This window comes from Plectrocnemia conspersa, unplaced genomic scaffold, assembly GCF_051122295.1.
Source record: "Plectrocnemia conspersa isolate PC_06_02 unplaced genomic scaffold, ASM5112229v1 ptg000013l, whole genome shotgun sequence".
Classification (NCBI taxonomy): domain Eukaryota; kingdom Metazoa; phylum Arthropoda; class Insecta; order Trichoptera; family Polycentropodidae; genus Plectrocnemia; species Plectrocnemia conspersa.
The window spans coordinates 7,177,744-7,193,191 of record NW_028277177.1 but is presented as its reverse complement, the minus strand read 5'-3'; the positions used below and the strand labels follow the sequence as shown (position 1 = coordinate 7,193,191).

The window sequence follows — 15,448 nt, the reverse complement described above, 5'->3', positions numbered from 1 at the left end:
GCGTTCTCACTGCAACGGCGCTGACTCTATTTTATTGCTTTTGGTGTGGATTTTTGACTTCTGAGAAGTGATAATTCTTTTTGTGCCCTCCTTTTGACCAAAAATATTTTTGAATACACTTTAACTAACACTCTTATACCATAAATCTGTTTGGTAAGGATAGCTATCATATTTTTAAAACAGTGTAATATCGAAGTGCAGACAAATTATAGAGCAATATGCGAGATGTGCGTTCTGTCTGTACATTTTCTTCTCCTTATTTTCACTTGTATTTTGGACTTAACCTAATGAAAGTTCTAAAACTATAATTAGTTTGAGAACTTTTGTTAGGTTAGGTTTGGGTTTAAATAGCAAATGGACGTGTTGCAATTGTCATATTAAGGTTTATAGAAATTTTAGAGCAACATTTTAGCGCCTATCAGTTAAATTATATTTTCTCTAGTAGAAATAGTGAACTGGTGAAAATGTATTTGGACTTGATTACTGAAAATATAGCTTCACTGAAAAATACACATTCACTGCAATATTTATACATCACATGTAATTAAATAATGACAATTATGTAAGTATAAATATAGAAAAGTTGAATTCATATCATTTACTAGCATCTGCCAGATAAATTAAATTTTCACTCGTGAAAATATTTTTTTCCGATGAAAATGTATTCTAATATAATTTTACTGAAATGATTTATTTAAAAAAATATTTTCAGGATAAATTTGAGACTCTTTCTCTTAGAAATTCTTTGAGGGATAACCCGAGAATTTCTGGTTTAGAGGGACGTCATTTCAGCATTTTTTAGAATCAGTGGACGTTTTTTTAATATTTACATTTTCGTATTTCTATTCCAATTGATATTTTTGATTGTGGCAGCATTGCGTCAGTTGTCAAGGTAGCAGTGTTGTGGGTTGGAGGTTATGTCGTCGCCGGGGGGAGTTGCACACTGAAATGGAGACAGGCGACGGCGGCTCGAGGGTGTCTCTGCGACGGAGACTACTCGCCCGCAAGTCCCCTCGGGTCGCTTGCTCGCTGGACGCTTCGGACGCTCGCGGGGGCCGCGTCCCCCCCGATCATCTATTTTCGGCCCCGAGCTCCTCCGTCTGTCTCTCAGACTCCGAAGCCAGTCCCGGCCCCGGCCCTTCCGTGCGCACTCCCGCCGGCGGCAAACCCTCGCTCCGCAAAGCGTCCAATAACATTAACAAAACTTCCATCAGACCCACCAGCATGATCGAAGGCAATAGCGCAATGGACGCGGAAAGAAGTCGAAGATCACCTTTGAACAAATACGTCACCGCTTTGAAAGGGCAGCACTCGATGGCGAAAATGCGGAGTGACCTCGACTGTGAACAGTCGCACAGCGATAACGAAGTCGATATCAAATACATGAACGGCAACGGAAAGCTTAAATCGAACGGTCGGATGATGTCTTCCAGCATGTCGGCGATGCGACGATCGGTTGATAAATCTTCGCTTGAGAGCGTCGAAAACATTTCACTTCAGAATAGCGATAGGTAATTACAAACCTGTTTTTGTGTTACTGTAACGTTAATTTAATTAATCAATAGTGTATTTGAAAATGTTATTTAGTTGAGAAGGAGAATCTGAGGTCTTTGTATAAACTTTCTCTGGCCTATGCCAGGGATAGGCTAACTTTTTTACCCATTACCCAAAAATATATTTATTTACACCGATGTTACCCCGTTGATTTTAAAGGTTGACAATCATATTATTATTTAAATTCGAAGGCTTATTAAATCTATTTATACAGAGAATACAATTATAAATGCAATACAATTAATTAACATCTTCATTATGAAACATGAAATTCGAGAAAAAAATTTTACTTCAGGTTTTGAAGAAATTAGGTTTTTGTCGATTTCTTTGTTTTGTTTTTATGTTCGTCAGAGTGGAAAATCCTTGTTCATTAATCTCAATTTTTGGATTGTTCTCTCGCCATAGCCGAAAATCCACTAACAAGACCCAACAGCTATGCAGTCTTTCCACTTGAAATTAACGTTATTAAAGAATTCATTAACTTTACTTTAGACATCAATTTTACAAGATTGCAACTCTTCAATTGCATGAAAATCTTTGTAGTGAACAAATACCATCAGCCGGGAATTTCAACTGACGACTAGTCTCATCGAACTGAATAGCAAAATATTTATGATGATAGAAATTCAATCAAAAAAAATTAGTGTCTTTGTGGTAATGTGGTTATTTAATTTAGTAACCAGAACTCTTGGTACCCAATTTCAATTTAAACTATTCTATATTACTTATTGTAATTATACATCTTAAACATTTAAGAATAGGTCTAAAACCTAATTGGGAATCATCATTAAAAGGATATCTTGAAATTGATATAGAGTGCCTCCAAATATTGTCATTTTTCCACTGAAGAAAGTTTCGAATACTAGACGCTTCGTCACAAACCAAGAAATAACTCCCTTTGTTTTGATCAAATTCAGCTCGTTTTGTAACTGTGAATCAGATTCATTAAATTTGCCACACAAATCTGATATTCAGTTTTTAATGCAAAGCTATCTAAATAATTAACTATTATGGTACGTATTGTAATGTAATGGTTCAAACAATTATTAGGGTTTTATACTGTCCTGATCTATGTGTCCAGGGTTGTTTTGATTCAATACAAAACTATTTACGTATGAGCAACACAAAATACCCAAAAAGCTCTACAATATTTAATAACTTCATAATTACCCAAAATGTTAATTTAATATTTTTATAAATTAACAAAAATATATTGTGGTTCTGTACGAATTTAAATTCTTGTTTTTGAAAAAAATTAAATTATTGACTAATGAATTTTATTTCAGTAACATTGCAAAAGAATACAAATCTAATACTCCACGATCCGGAAGCACCGATAGTCTCGCTAGAAATACTCTCTTGGCTGCCAAAGTACTAAGACTGATACCTACACAGAAAGCTCGTGAAAGGTATTTTTTAAATATTTTCAGATGGTGTTGCAAGAATATGATTATTTACCTGTATGGTTGGTGGAATTTAGTAAATTATGACAAATTGCAACCATTAATATCTCTTTACTGTAGATATCGAAGGCTCGAGATAAAATTGCTTTTATCGCAGAAAAAAGGATACTTAAATTTGTTAGCGAATCGTAGATATGTTGAAAAATATCTCGAAATTAGCGTTGATATAAGTTAATATATTCTTGCAGCAGCTTTCATTTAATATATATTAAATATATTTCACTTATTTAAATATTGATATTTCCTATAGAAATTTTCTTCACGGACGCCTTGCTTCAAACTCTCTCCTTGGTGCAGCCGAATTAGAAAGGGTTTTTCCTAACAGAGAAGTTGAAATTTTTGTCGGAACTTGGAATATGAACGGGCAAACTCCACCTAGGTAAGTGAAACAGTAAATATATACTATTGTATCGATTATCATTTTAACGGTTAACAATATTTTTAATTTACAGTGAATTAAATGATTTCTTATTTCCAAACGGCATCAAAAATGTACCTGATATTTTAGCCATCGGAATACAAGAAGCAATGCCTGAAAAGACAGAGTGGGAAATTTGCATTCAAGAAGCTTTAGGACCGTCTCATATTTTATTTCATTCGACTTCATTAGGTAAGTCAAATGTAATGAATATATTTTATGTAAATTCATTTTTAATTAATTAATGTGTATATTACAGGAACTCTACATCTTTGTATATTTCTTCGGCGAGATCTCATATGGTTTTGTTCTTTACCTGAAGATTCTAATATATCGGTCAGACCTGGTACCGCTTTTAGAACGAAGGGCGCAGTGGCGATTGCTTTTGCTATGTTCGGCACGTCTTTTCTTTTTGTCACTGCTCATTTGACGGCGCATCAAGAAAAGGTTAAAGAGAGAGTGTCTGATATAAAGAAGATTATTAGAGCTTTAGACTTGCCTAAAACGCTACCTTTGAAGCATAAAAAAAATAAAGGTAATTACTAGATTCGAGCAATATTAATCATATATTATAGTATAGTTGTAATTATTATTATTTTTAATTACAGATGTTACTTGTAATTTTGATGTTGTTATGTGGTGCGGAGATTTAAACTTTCGATTGACGGAAGAACGCGAGGTGATCATGCGCGGGCTCGCCGATTCCCTCAACGATCGATCGTCTAACGACAGTAAAATATCAAAGATTTCTTCCACGATCCTGCAAGCTGATCAGCTATCTGCTGTGATGTCGGCGGAGACGACTTTAAAAGGATTTCAAGAAGCTCCCATCTGTTTTCCGCCGACTTATAAAGTAATTCAGCTTATATATCGGTATTTATACCAAATTATTGTTAATGACATTTTATTTTAGTATGATCCTGGTACTCAAACTTTCGATACTTCAAGCAAACAACGAGTTCCCGCTTACACGGATCGTATTTTGTATAAAACTAGAAATGTAAATTCGGCTTCAGGAGCAATGTCAAGTTTGAGAAGAAGTAGTAGCTTAGCGTCATCCGAACCGGTTTCTACAGTACGTTGTCTGGCATACGATTCAGTACCGACGATATGTTCCAGTGATCATAAGCCGGTTTGGGCTTTATTCACCGCTTCGTTGAGACCCGGGACTGATATGTTAGTATTTTTTATTTATGTTACAATGAAACAATTTTTAATGCTTTGTATCTTATATAGAATTCCTCTAGCAGCTGGATTGTTCAACAGAGAAGTTTATTTGGAAGGTATTAAACGAAGAGCTGCGTTGTTGGATCATCCGCCGGGTACGTCGGCTGTGTGCAGTATTCAGTAAATTTATTTTTTGATAAATATTTCAACCATATAATTGCCCTCTATTATATAGAAGTGCATTTCTTATACAAAGATCTTTAATTAATTGAGATGAAAAAAGTACAATAAGACATTTTAAAGAAGAAGCTTTAGCATAAACTTTTTTAAAAAATAGATTTTTCTATCAAATCAATTATTTATTATAAAACTAAGTTTGTCTACATGTCAAATTTAATTTAAATCCTTTTGAGTATAACAAAAATCTAGTTTTCTATACAATTTCAATCACTGATAAAAATGTAATTTACATTAATTTATTATTCCTTGCTAAGTATTAGTGCATAAATAATATGAAAAAATGCCCAGCGGTTTTTACTAGGGCGAGTCAAATTAAAACCTTATTATTTACTGAAAAATAAACAAAAGGACAAAAATTTTCTATATAGTCTCCTTGGTGTTGAATAAAATTTTACAGCACTTTTTTGACTGAGTGCACAGTCACTCGTGTATTACCTGCTGCAGCTGTATGTTTGACCTGTGCTCATTCAATATTGCAAAAAAGTTCAAAAACAGTATTCCTTCTCCAAGAATATTCTTTGTTCAAAAAGTGTCAGCATAGTTTGCATGACTTGGTCGAGAAGCCTGCTACAGAACTCACGCTATTTCAAAATTTTACAGTCCATTCATACAATTGCTAGAGTGACAGACATGCATCACCATAATGAACTTTCATTCATTGATTAATTTCAATGGGTTCTTCCCCTTTATTACTTTAAAAACAAATGACGGCGCTTCTCCGCTGCCTGCTTCTGTCAGCCACTCTTCAAACTAAGAAATAGAATGGTATTTTGAATTTTATTTGAACTACCCGAACATAATTGTAATTGAATTGTTTTTATTGTATTATCGGAATCCACTGAGGTGTAAGACAAGGATGTGTCTTGTCACTGATGCGTTTTAATTTCTACTTTTTGGTTGAGGTTTTTTCAATGAAGCACTAGGCTCGATCATCGAGAAATTATAAATAACATTCGATGCTCAGATGACGCAGCCGAAGATATTTAATTTGTGGCGCGTGTTGTTATAGATTAAACAGAGGATTTCGTGGACCAAACATGTAAGAAAAAATAATATTTAAAAAAATTGTATTTTGGTTCCACAATCCTTCAGCTGGCAATGAAAGAAAACAGTTTGAAAGCAAGTGCTGAATCGAAATAAAAACCAATTCTGGTTTAGAAACATCGTAATAAGCACAAGGCTTGCTCATTGTAGAATATAATATAGAAAACTTTTCAAAGAATTCTGTGGATAATTGCCAATGCTTGAATATGGTAATGGCACTCAAAGAAAATTATTGAGTTTATCTAGTCATTTTAAACATTTATTTATATAATAAATATACAGCTACATAATAAGTTAAAAGCTATGATATTTAATATAAAAAATATATTTGATCAATTATTTAAAAAACACATACAAAAATGTGTAACAGTATAGTATTACTAGCAGTATTTTTAGCCATATGTCGATTAAAAATTGATGTGAATTTTCTGAACCGCACGGTTCGTCTGTCCATGTCTGGTGCAATATTCACAAACTGTCCATATATTGATCTATAATTTTCTTAGTGCCTTGTAGACTATTTCCTTTAAGCTTTCGCTTTATAAAAGTGACTTTTAAATCTTGTATGTACATATGTACATGTTGTTATATTATGAAAGGCGCATTTGTTAATCTATGGTTTAGTGGTGGTATAAATCTGTGATAGTTATAATTTGAGATGTGCTTCATGGTTGTAACCACATATCAATCTAAGAAAAAAGCTGCTATTATATATATATATATATATATATAAAATATGTCTTATTTGTATTGAGAGCACAAAGTGTTTTGTTTGATTCTAGTCACATTTTTTTAAATTATTAAGTTATGTTTCGTAAGAATGATTATATTATTGTGAATATTCCATTGAGTCATTGTGTAAAATTTTCTATTCGTAAGTGGGCTATTTCAAATTTTATCCCATCTTATATAATGGCCCACCTAATTTGTTAAAACCAATGTTGCTTATGTAGCATTTATAAATTAGTATTATGTCTTTTTAGATCTGTTTGTAATTATTTATTTACACTCAAAATTGTAATGAGTGTTATATTATAGGTACAAATTTAAGGTATCTATTTTTAACGTAGATTAATTATATACACATTTGCACTTCATGTTTGTGTAATATATATAAATTCTATGATCTCATATTTTTTGATAAAACCTGTATTACTAGTCATTGTAGGGATTGTGAAAATTTGGAAGCATGTGATGGATTATAGTATTATAAAATGTTTGTTATATTATTTATTAACTTATTGTAACATTAATAACTCTTCTACATAAGATGTGAAATTTTAATACGTTTTACATTGACAATACTTGACTATGATTAAATCGTCTTTATAATATAGTTCATAATTGTATGTATTAATAACAAAGATTCAAAACAATCAATACTTGTTTCGTATATGTTTAAAAAATATGTCAATGTTATAAAAATCGTACTTGTATGTGCCCTGAATTATATTTTTAAAACTAAGACGGTATGTTGCTCTGAGTTTTATTGGAGTTAATGTATTCCCATTCTGTGATACCCCAACCTTTGATACCATTCACTATAAACTCTGCACTTCTTTCATAAACGCTAGCTTCGTTTCTATCCGATATTGTCAAACCGTATGAATCTTTAACTAGTACTCGCGTCGTGTAAAATTCGCCCCCTAGGACAAAGTTAATGTATTCATAACAATGTAATTGATTAAATTTTAATGAATATTTATTACAAACCAGCTTTAAACGAGAATGCGTAATCCGTTGGCATTTTTGTCTTGCTTTCTGCGTGTTGATACAATTTGAAGTCACTCCAATCAATCGGATGTATCTTTTTTGTGTCATGCTTACAGATAAAACCGATAGTTAATCTAAAAATATGTTAAGAACACAAGTAGTATGTAAAGATAAAATTATAATCAACAGAAAATATTTTATTATATTTATACTCTGAAAAATATAGAGGCATGTTAATGTGTCCGAAGCTTATGCAATCACCGTTTTCAAGAGTGATGAAGTGCAAGACGTATCTGCGATAATGTTCCCACATCCTTAACCAACCTGTTTCAGATAAAAAAATTCTCATTTGTTGAATGCATGTAGATATATGTATATAAATTATTATTACTGTTTGAATGATCTCTAACGCTGCCTATTTTAAAGCTGTGAATGACACCGTCGACTGTTATCGTGCCGGAAAGCTTTCCAAATTGCTCAAAGTGAATTGTATCATAGCTGAAAATTAAGTATATGTTAAAAAGTTGAAGTTCATCGTAGCAATTGAAATAACATACTTTCGTAATTTCTCAAAGTAATCTCTGCTCCATTCCTCTCTTGATAAATCTCTCGCTCTGCTGATTGACGACATATTTTCGACATTGAAAGCATTGAATGAAGCATCCCAAGTAGCGTCAAAATCGACGTCTACCATCTTACTTGGATTATTTGCATACCTGAAACAGTACATAAGCACATGTATTACAATATATGTTAAATTAATTAAAATTATATAATGAATAAGTACGCCATCTGTCCTTTGAACTTCAGTTTCCACTTTTTCATAGGCTCGACTACGTCGATTTTCATTCCTCCTGCATGGAAATGATCAACTTCTTCATCATTTTGCATCACAGTCGTGGTCGGTAATGGCGATTTTATCAACAATTCTTCAGAACTTAGCTTTGGAATTATACAATATTTATATAAAGTCGTGTTTGAAAAATTGAGAATTGTCTATTACCCAAAACATGAAGAATGAATTTGTGACTTTTTTAGGACGTCTAGCCAATCCACAGGCAAATGCCTTTCCATCTTCAGATCCTCCGTTGAAGTATACTGCGTCAATTGCCTAACAAAGTATTATATTAATTGATTAATATAAAAATTAGGATAGATAGTTTTTAATTCCAATATAGGAAAAAATTATTGTGTGACCAGAGGTTATTGTATACTTTATTCTGTTAAATACGTCTGTTGAATATGTAGATATTCTAAAAACATCATTTTCATTTAAATAATTATCTATTAAATTTCTCATATAAAAAGTAATTAGACGAAACAGATTAATTGCCCTTAATTCTCAAGATAATGGACGAAAAATAAGCTAATAGTTATCCGGTTGAGTTATTGAATTACTTTAATGCAAATGCATTATGACAGCACAAACTAACCCACAAGGTTAGTAGTACTATTATGCTGCTAGATGTGTCAAAATTGTGCAACATAATGCGGTTGGTTGTTCATTATTGAAAAATATGTTATTGAAACAACGATTCTGATTGACATTTAAAAGCGATAATGTGTTTGTTTCCAAAATCCCATTGATCCCTAGCAATGTTTTTTAACTACAAGAAGTCTCAATTCTCAACTCTTGTTGTCTTTTCAAGACAATAAATAGATCACAAGGAAGATAATTAACGTATTTTTGCAAAAAAAATACATATACTCATTTGAATTGGATTATGAATTTAATGTAACGAATATAATGAAGAAAAATTAAATTAGTTTATGACGAGTTAGTGGTAGAAGTCGAACTTTACGGACTGTTAAAAAAAAGCAATTACTCCCGGAAAAGGTTTAAGCTGTTGTGGTCCATCAAAATCCCGTTCTTTTGCAGTGTAGCTTATACTTCCAGATTTTATTATCTTTTCACTTCTGAACTTGATCTGTGTGAAAATTAATTTTCGTTATTTTTTTAACAATATTATACCTTAAATTTTCACTTACTTTTCTAAGGCACAGGATGATGTACATGTACCAAAATTTAAACCATGCATATTTGCCTTCTTGACGATAACAACCGAAAATCCTACCTCTATCACGGCCCTGCGCAAATCGGATGGTCAAAGTGAGAATTAACACACTTGTAAAATAAATTACTACACAAGAGAATGAGAATGGAAACATGATTATTGAAACGTTGCTGCCAGTTCAAGAATAGATACAGATTGCTACTGATTGACAAAATTATAATGAAACACCTGCCATATCAGCTGATTATTAAGCAAAATGTTAACCCTTTGGACTCGTAGGATTTTAAAATAAAATTATAATTTAATAAATTAATATTTTTGGCTTGATATTTAATGATGACATAGTTAATGTTAAAGCATGAGGCTCAATAAACACTATAGGTCAGTTTGCAGTTTGATTTTACAAAAAAAATTCTCTACACAACCAAATTAGCTTCAAATTTTTATTGAGAAAATTGTCTAATAATATATTTAAATTTTTCGCTTTGCGTAATCAAATGCTTATCGTGCTTAGTGACTGAATTGCTCAGAAAATATAACAGATGGAATTTAAAAAGAGTTATTTTATGGATTTCACAACAATAATTAGACGTGGACTAAATGTTAACTGACAAATTATCATTAAGCTATTAAGTACATAATTGACTTGTAAAAATGATAAATTAATGAAATGCTCATAAAACAGTCAAGTTATATAAATACAGTTTGAAGCAGAGCAGAGATGTGAAAAGTGAGTATTAATTTATGGTTAAAAATTAATGGATGCTTGCGATATTTTATCGAATCATTGGATTAATGACAGAGGTTTGCTTGTAATTATATCGAGTGTTGCCAGATAGCAATTTTATATCATCGATTGCAGAATCATCTGAATCCTAAACAGATGATATTAACTCACCCCCGAGCAATTTTTGATGCAAAAACACATTAATTGTTCAAACAAACCTACAACGCAAGAAATAAAAATTGCTGTTGTGTATAACACCAACCCACCCAACTGAATAGGTAGAAGAAAATAAGTCGCAAATATGCATTGACCTTGAGAAAAGACTTGTCGCAAATATGTGTTAAAAGTGCAATTAACAAAAATGCTACAAGTCTTAATGACTCGCCGACGAGCACATTTGTTATGCTGATGAACGTGACGATTGGTAATCAGGGGGATTAGGATCCTCACATGGACCAAAAACAAAAGCCGTTCGGTGCCTTTACACAAAATAATGATATTTGCAAGTGCAGATAGGGGGTGAGATATGTTCCCTTATTAGTGCTGCTAAATTTCCACCTGTTCACTGTTACAAAAAAATATTCTTTTATAAAGGCAGAAAAAACAACGAATTTTATTCCACTCTTAAATCGTTTCAATCCGAGCAAAATTACCTCCTCCATCTCAACTAGCGAAGTCTACTAATAGAGAACCCAGCCAATCAACATCTGTCTATATCGACTAATTATGATAGTTTTTCAGTACACACGTCGCCGTAGTGAAAAGTAGTTTGAGAAACACTGAGCTGGTCATATTAAACTTTTCATCTTTTCATTCGAAGTACTAGTAAAGTTCAAAGCGTCACATGTATTATTTTGTAATGAAAAAATATTTTAGTCCAGATTTATCATTTACGAAAAAAAAATGTACCGAGTTCAAATGGTTAAAGCAACATTTGTTCAATCAGTAATCAACAACTGATAAAAATAATATACAAATTAAATGATTATTCAATGTTATCTTATCATTATTTAATTTGAAATTATTATACAGTTTCAATTTTACAACGTTCTAGTCTACAAAAAGTGATTGATGCAAGTTTCTTATAAATATAAATAAAAATGCAGTTATGTATATAAAGACACTTTTAATTATAAACATATGTTAAAAACTAAAGCAAATATTTTTGACAATATTAATTTCATTTAAAAAAACTTAGCAATTAAAATCATTCTGCTACTTTTTCTTCTTCAACGTCGACATGTCTTCTATGAATGCACTCTTCTTTGTTGATCAAATGTGTGGTTTTATTGATAAGATCCATCAGATTAGAAAGATTGTTGGACCAAGCGTTCAAACAGTTCGAGACGTCTGAATTTTGACTGAAAATCAGCAGTATTTTATTACAATTGTATACAAAAAATTAGCACTAAAAATTAAGTGTACATACCTGAAATGCACAATACCAGCTGGACGATCAGTTTTCGCTTTCACAGTTCCGGCTACTACCAAATTGCACAGAAACTCTTCAGCTTCGGGCAATCCGAGTCCCAGCAATTTGCTCAAATGACTTAAAGTGACTCGGGTATAATACATAGATATGATTCTAATATTCTATTAAAGAAAATACAAATAATTATTATATATAATATATGATTAATATGAAATCGTAAAAATATTATGATTAATATTACATGTTCAACTACTCTATTGCGCAAGTCGTTCCATCTCTTTTCTCCATCTTCGCTCGCAGGATTGAATACTGGGGTAGCTCTCAATACTTCCATATATGTGGAGCATAAAGAGTTCCAGTTGATCAATTCCGGATTGATAAACATCTTTAATAGTTCTCTGGAAGAATAAAATTAATCGTTATTATCTTCGTATCTAATGTTTGATCGATAAGAGAAGTTTAAATATTACTTGTAAGCGGGTAATTGGTCCAACTGCTTATCGGCCATAATTCTATGGGTGAGATCAGCCTGTTCGTTATCATAAGGTGAAAGCAAAAGGTATAGTACTGCTCCAATTACTGTGTCTGTTCCTCCACAGGTTCCTAGAGCGCGATAATGTTTGCATACGGCCAAATATGACGAGCTTTGCTGATTGACTGCGATCATCAACCGGTAGAATTTTTCTTTTAGCTCCTGTAGATATGATTAAGATGCGTTATTATTGACGTGGATTTTTCATATTTCAAAAGACATACCTCAGTATTTTCTTCATCAAAGAACTTAGTACTTATTTTCTTTGATATGATTTGAGTGCGAATGTAATCTTTGATCTCCAGACAAAGTCTCATTTGTTCGAGGATCAACTCCACTTTTTCCCTCTTCTCCATCGAGCCGTATGTCTCCACCTGCAACTCCTGTATGATCTTAGCGGCTTCGCTAACATCGCCTTCCTCTTCCCTTATCTTTGCCAATTTATGAGTCAAACGCGCTCTTTCCACCTCCACATAGATTTTACCCTGTGTGACACTCCGTAACGTTTCTATTAGCTTAATCCGAGTCTCTTTACTGGGCATCTTTTCCACGTAAGTGCAACATTCTTGCACCATCTTTACCACGGCTTGCTTCAATTGAGATCTACGAGCGAATCAAACTGATGAATTATCATATTCGTTAAGGACGATTCTCAAAAAATAAAATAATTACCTGCGTTTGGCTAGAAGGGCAATGTGATCGTTTAACAAAACCCAATCTTTGCTTTCAAAGCAAATTTGAACGATCGTAACTAGCACGCGTGACGTAGAAACCATATCAGCTCCCTTCAAGTATCAAAAATGAATTAAGCAAAAACTTTGACATCAAACGTATCATACAATGCTAAATACCGTTCTTGTCTGCTTTTCGAGAGCCAATAACTGATCCAAAGCATCATGGACTCGTCCCTTGGCGGCTAAGTCTTTAAGTACCGGAAGTTTTTCGTCGCAAGAAGTACTATAATCGACCTAAAATAATTTATTTATATATTATATCATTGAAATAAAGGTATATTCATAGCTCTTAGATCTTACCTCCATTTTTATTATCCTCCCACTTCCGTCCAAATCTCCCAAGTCATTCTTGCTCGACATTTTAGTTGATTTGAACGATTCACACGATTAAAAATCTGTAAAATATAATATATGACAAGTCACAAAATCAACCTCTAAATTGTGAATGTACTTTTGTCAACTTTATTCATAAATAATCATTGATTTGTACATACACACAAATACTTGTAAATCAACTGCAAAATTAGGTTCAAATGTACATTTGGGAAGTTAAAAGCCGATTCGCTCTCATGACAAGCAAATTTTGTTTGACATAAATAGCGCTATGAAATAATATGTGCAGCATTGATTCAAACTGATGACGTAAAATGAACATTAAGATATAATTGCATGCGATCAAATACCTGAGGAAGCGAGAATCGGCTGAATAATAATTCAACTATAACCACTAAAGCAGCAAACTAAGCCGAATCACCGTGGTCTCGAGCGACTGTTTGGCGACCATAGACTCGAAGAACGCGGATGACATATTGGCCATGACTTTGAAAATTAAAAATTGTGTTTTGTGAAAATAAAAGATAAATTGATAATCAAATACTTTACACTAAAATTATTAAATTTAATATTTAAAAATTTACCTTTAATATAATTGTAGCGCACGTTGCTCATATGCGAGTTCACGAACGTACAACACGAATAACAAAAAATATTTTTTAATTTGTAAAATAGAGTGTTAGAAAAATACACTCACTTTTACAATGTTCTTAATCAAACATGTATTTTTACAGCATAAATAGAATATTTTAACTTCTTTAAATAATATAAAAATAATCTATTCGTCGCTTAAAAGAATCGGGTTTCTTATATATGAACCTCTTAAACTTATTACAACACCTAATATTTCTATATTCAATGGTTTAAGAATTTATTGTCATGGCAAGTTTCAAATAAACTACAATAAGGATTCAATAAATCACCATAAACTCAAGTATGTAAAACAATCTGATTTACAGTGCTACGAACATTGGATTATCATGTACTTTTAAGTCTTACTAATTTTTATGAACTATTTTAAATAATAGTGGGAAAAATTTAATAGAGGGAAAATAAACACTAAATCTAAAAAAATAGCTTTTAATTTACATTTGAGAAAATATTCCCATTTAAAAAATCAAATATATAAAGCTTTTTAACATTTTTAAGTAAATAAAACATGTTAAAACGTTTTGTAATTTCTTAATTTTTATTTTTCTTTATTAATTTACTTTTTTCATTAATTATAATTATATTATTACAGACGTTTTGTTATTCATTTCCACACCACCGTTGAGGTAGAATCAATGGCGCGTTTTTACGTGGTATCTCTAGTAAATATGGAAGTCAAATCAAATTTGAATAATTAACGTTATTTAAAATGAATTAGATTACTTAGTAAATATCGCTTGCTTTCTTCTTTATTGCTAATTTTAGTTAAATAATTAATTCTAATATTTACGTATATATCAGCAACAGCTTTAATTAAATACAAATAAAAATAACTTGTAGGGGGTTGTTCAAACATGAATTTCTAATGATTAAAAAATATCTTCTACACCTACAAGTAATTTTACAATTTTACTTACAATATAATCTTTATTATATTTAGGTAATATTTTTTTCTGGCAATTTAGATTAAGTATATATCTTATAAATATTTCACATTTTAGACAAATTTTCTTAACGTCATCAAACGATTTTTTATGATTATTATTGGAACCTAACAGTGAATCTACGCAAATTTTATAATCTTTTTAGTTACAATTTTTGCTACATAGCCGGCAATGTACCCCACAATTTAATAACTCGCAGTTAAAAAATCTGGTAAAAATTTAAATCGTCAAAATTTGAATCAGTATCATTGACTTCAGTAATTCTATGTCTATCTGATGTTATATTAATATGGTTGGATTGAGACAATATGCTAATATTTTCTAAAGGAATGCAATTACCCCTAAACGAGTCTCCTAATTTTAAGGGAGTAAGAAGTTTTTTGTAAATAGCCTTAAATGGCCGCGTCGTATAATTATTATTATGCCCCCCGTGAGATTTATTATTACAAAAAAGTTTTATATGATCCTGAGTTATTTTATA

General features: G+C 31.7%; 3 protein-coding genes across 6 annotated transcripts; 1 reads left to right on the top strand and 2 right to left on the bottom strand.

Moving 5' to 3' along the window:
- The first annotated feature begins 872 nt into the window (after nucleotides 1–872).
- INPP5E (Inositol-3-phosphate synthase) lies at nucleotides 873–5,189 on the top strand. 2 transcript variants are annotated; one of them, XM_088201581.1, is made up of 9 exons: nucleotides 873–892; nucleotides 1,215–1,511; nucleotides 2,841–2,963; nucleotides 3,268–3,396; nucleotides 3,470–3,627; nucleotides 3,695–3,970; nucleotides 4,044–4,288; nucleotides 4,349–4,611; nucleotides 4,672–5,189. In XM_088201581.1, the coding sequence occupies exons 2-9, from the start codon at nucleotides 1,225–1,227 to the stop codon at nucleotides 4,784–4,786; spliced, it is 1,596 nt and encodes a 531-aa protein (XP_088057707.1). In that variant the 5' UTR covers nucleotides 873–892; nucleotides 1,215–1,224; the 3' UTR covers nucleotides 4,787–5,189. The 2 variants fall into 2 exon arrangements, with proteins under 2 accessions (XP_088057707.1, XP_088057706.1); XM_088201580.1 differs by having other exon boundaries at nucleotides 883–1,511.
- Nucleotides 5,190–7,101: 1,912 nt separating this feature from the next.
- Nucleotides 7,102–10,573, bottom strand: LOC148227153 (uncharacterized). 3 transcript variants are annotated; one of them, XM_088201584.1, is made up of 10 exons: nucleotides 10,513–10,573; nucleotides 9,589–9,687; nucleotides 9,426–9,527; nucleotides 8,603–8,710; nucleotides 8,387–8,541; nucleotides 8,157–8,315; nucleotides 7,991–8,097; nucleotides 7,812–7,923; nucleotides 7,600–7,733; nucleotides 7,102–7,532 (listed from the first exon to the last, which is right to left on the bottom strand). In XM_088201584.1, exons 1-10 carry the CDS (start codon nucleotides 10,540–10,542, stop codon nucleotides 7,348–7,350), a joined length of 1,191 nt encoding a protein of 396 aa, XP_088057710.1. In that variant the 5' UTR covers nucleotides 10,543–10,573; the 3' UTR covers nucleotides 7,102–7,347. The 3 variants fall into 3 exon arrangements, with proteins under 3 accessions (XP_088057710.1, XP_088057711.1, XP_088057708.1); XM_088201585.1 differs by lacking the exon at nucleotides 10,513–10,573 and adding an exon at nucleotides 10,385–10,441; XM_088201582.1 differs by lacking the exon at nucleotides 10,513–10,573 and having other exon boundaries at nucleotides 9,589–9,919.
- Nucleotides 10,574–11,450: 877 nt separating this feature from the next.
- On the bottom strand, nucleotides 11,451–13,814 carry Rpn5 (regulatory particle non-ATPase 5). Its single transcript, XM_088201096.1, has 9 exons — nucleotides 13,723–13,814; nucleotides 13,340–13,434; nucleotides 13,157–13,273; nucleotides 12,978–13,090; nucleotides 12,530–12,908; nucleotides 12,244–12,467; nucleotides 12,015–12,171; nucleotides 11,771–11,934; nucleotides 11,451–11,702 (listed from the first exon to the last, which is right to left on the bottom strand). Exons 2-9 carry the CDS (start codon nucleotides 13,397–13,399, stop codon nucleotides 11,549–11,551), a joined length of 1,368 nt encoding a protein of 455 aa, XP_088057222.1. The 5' UTR covers nucleotides 13,400–13,434; nucleotides 13,723–13,814; the 3' UTR covers nucleotides 11,451–11,548.
- Between the last annotated feature and the right edge of the window lie 1,634 nt (nucleotides 13,815–15,448).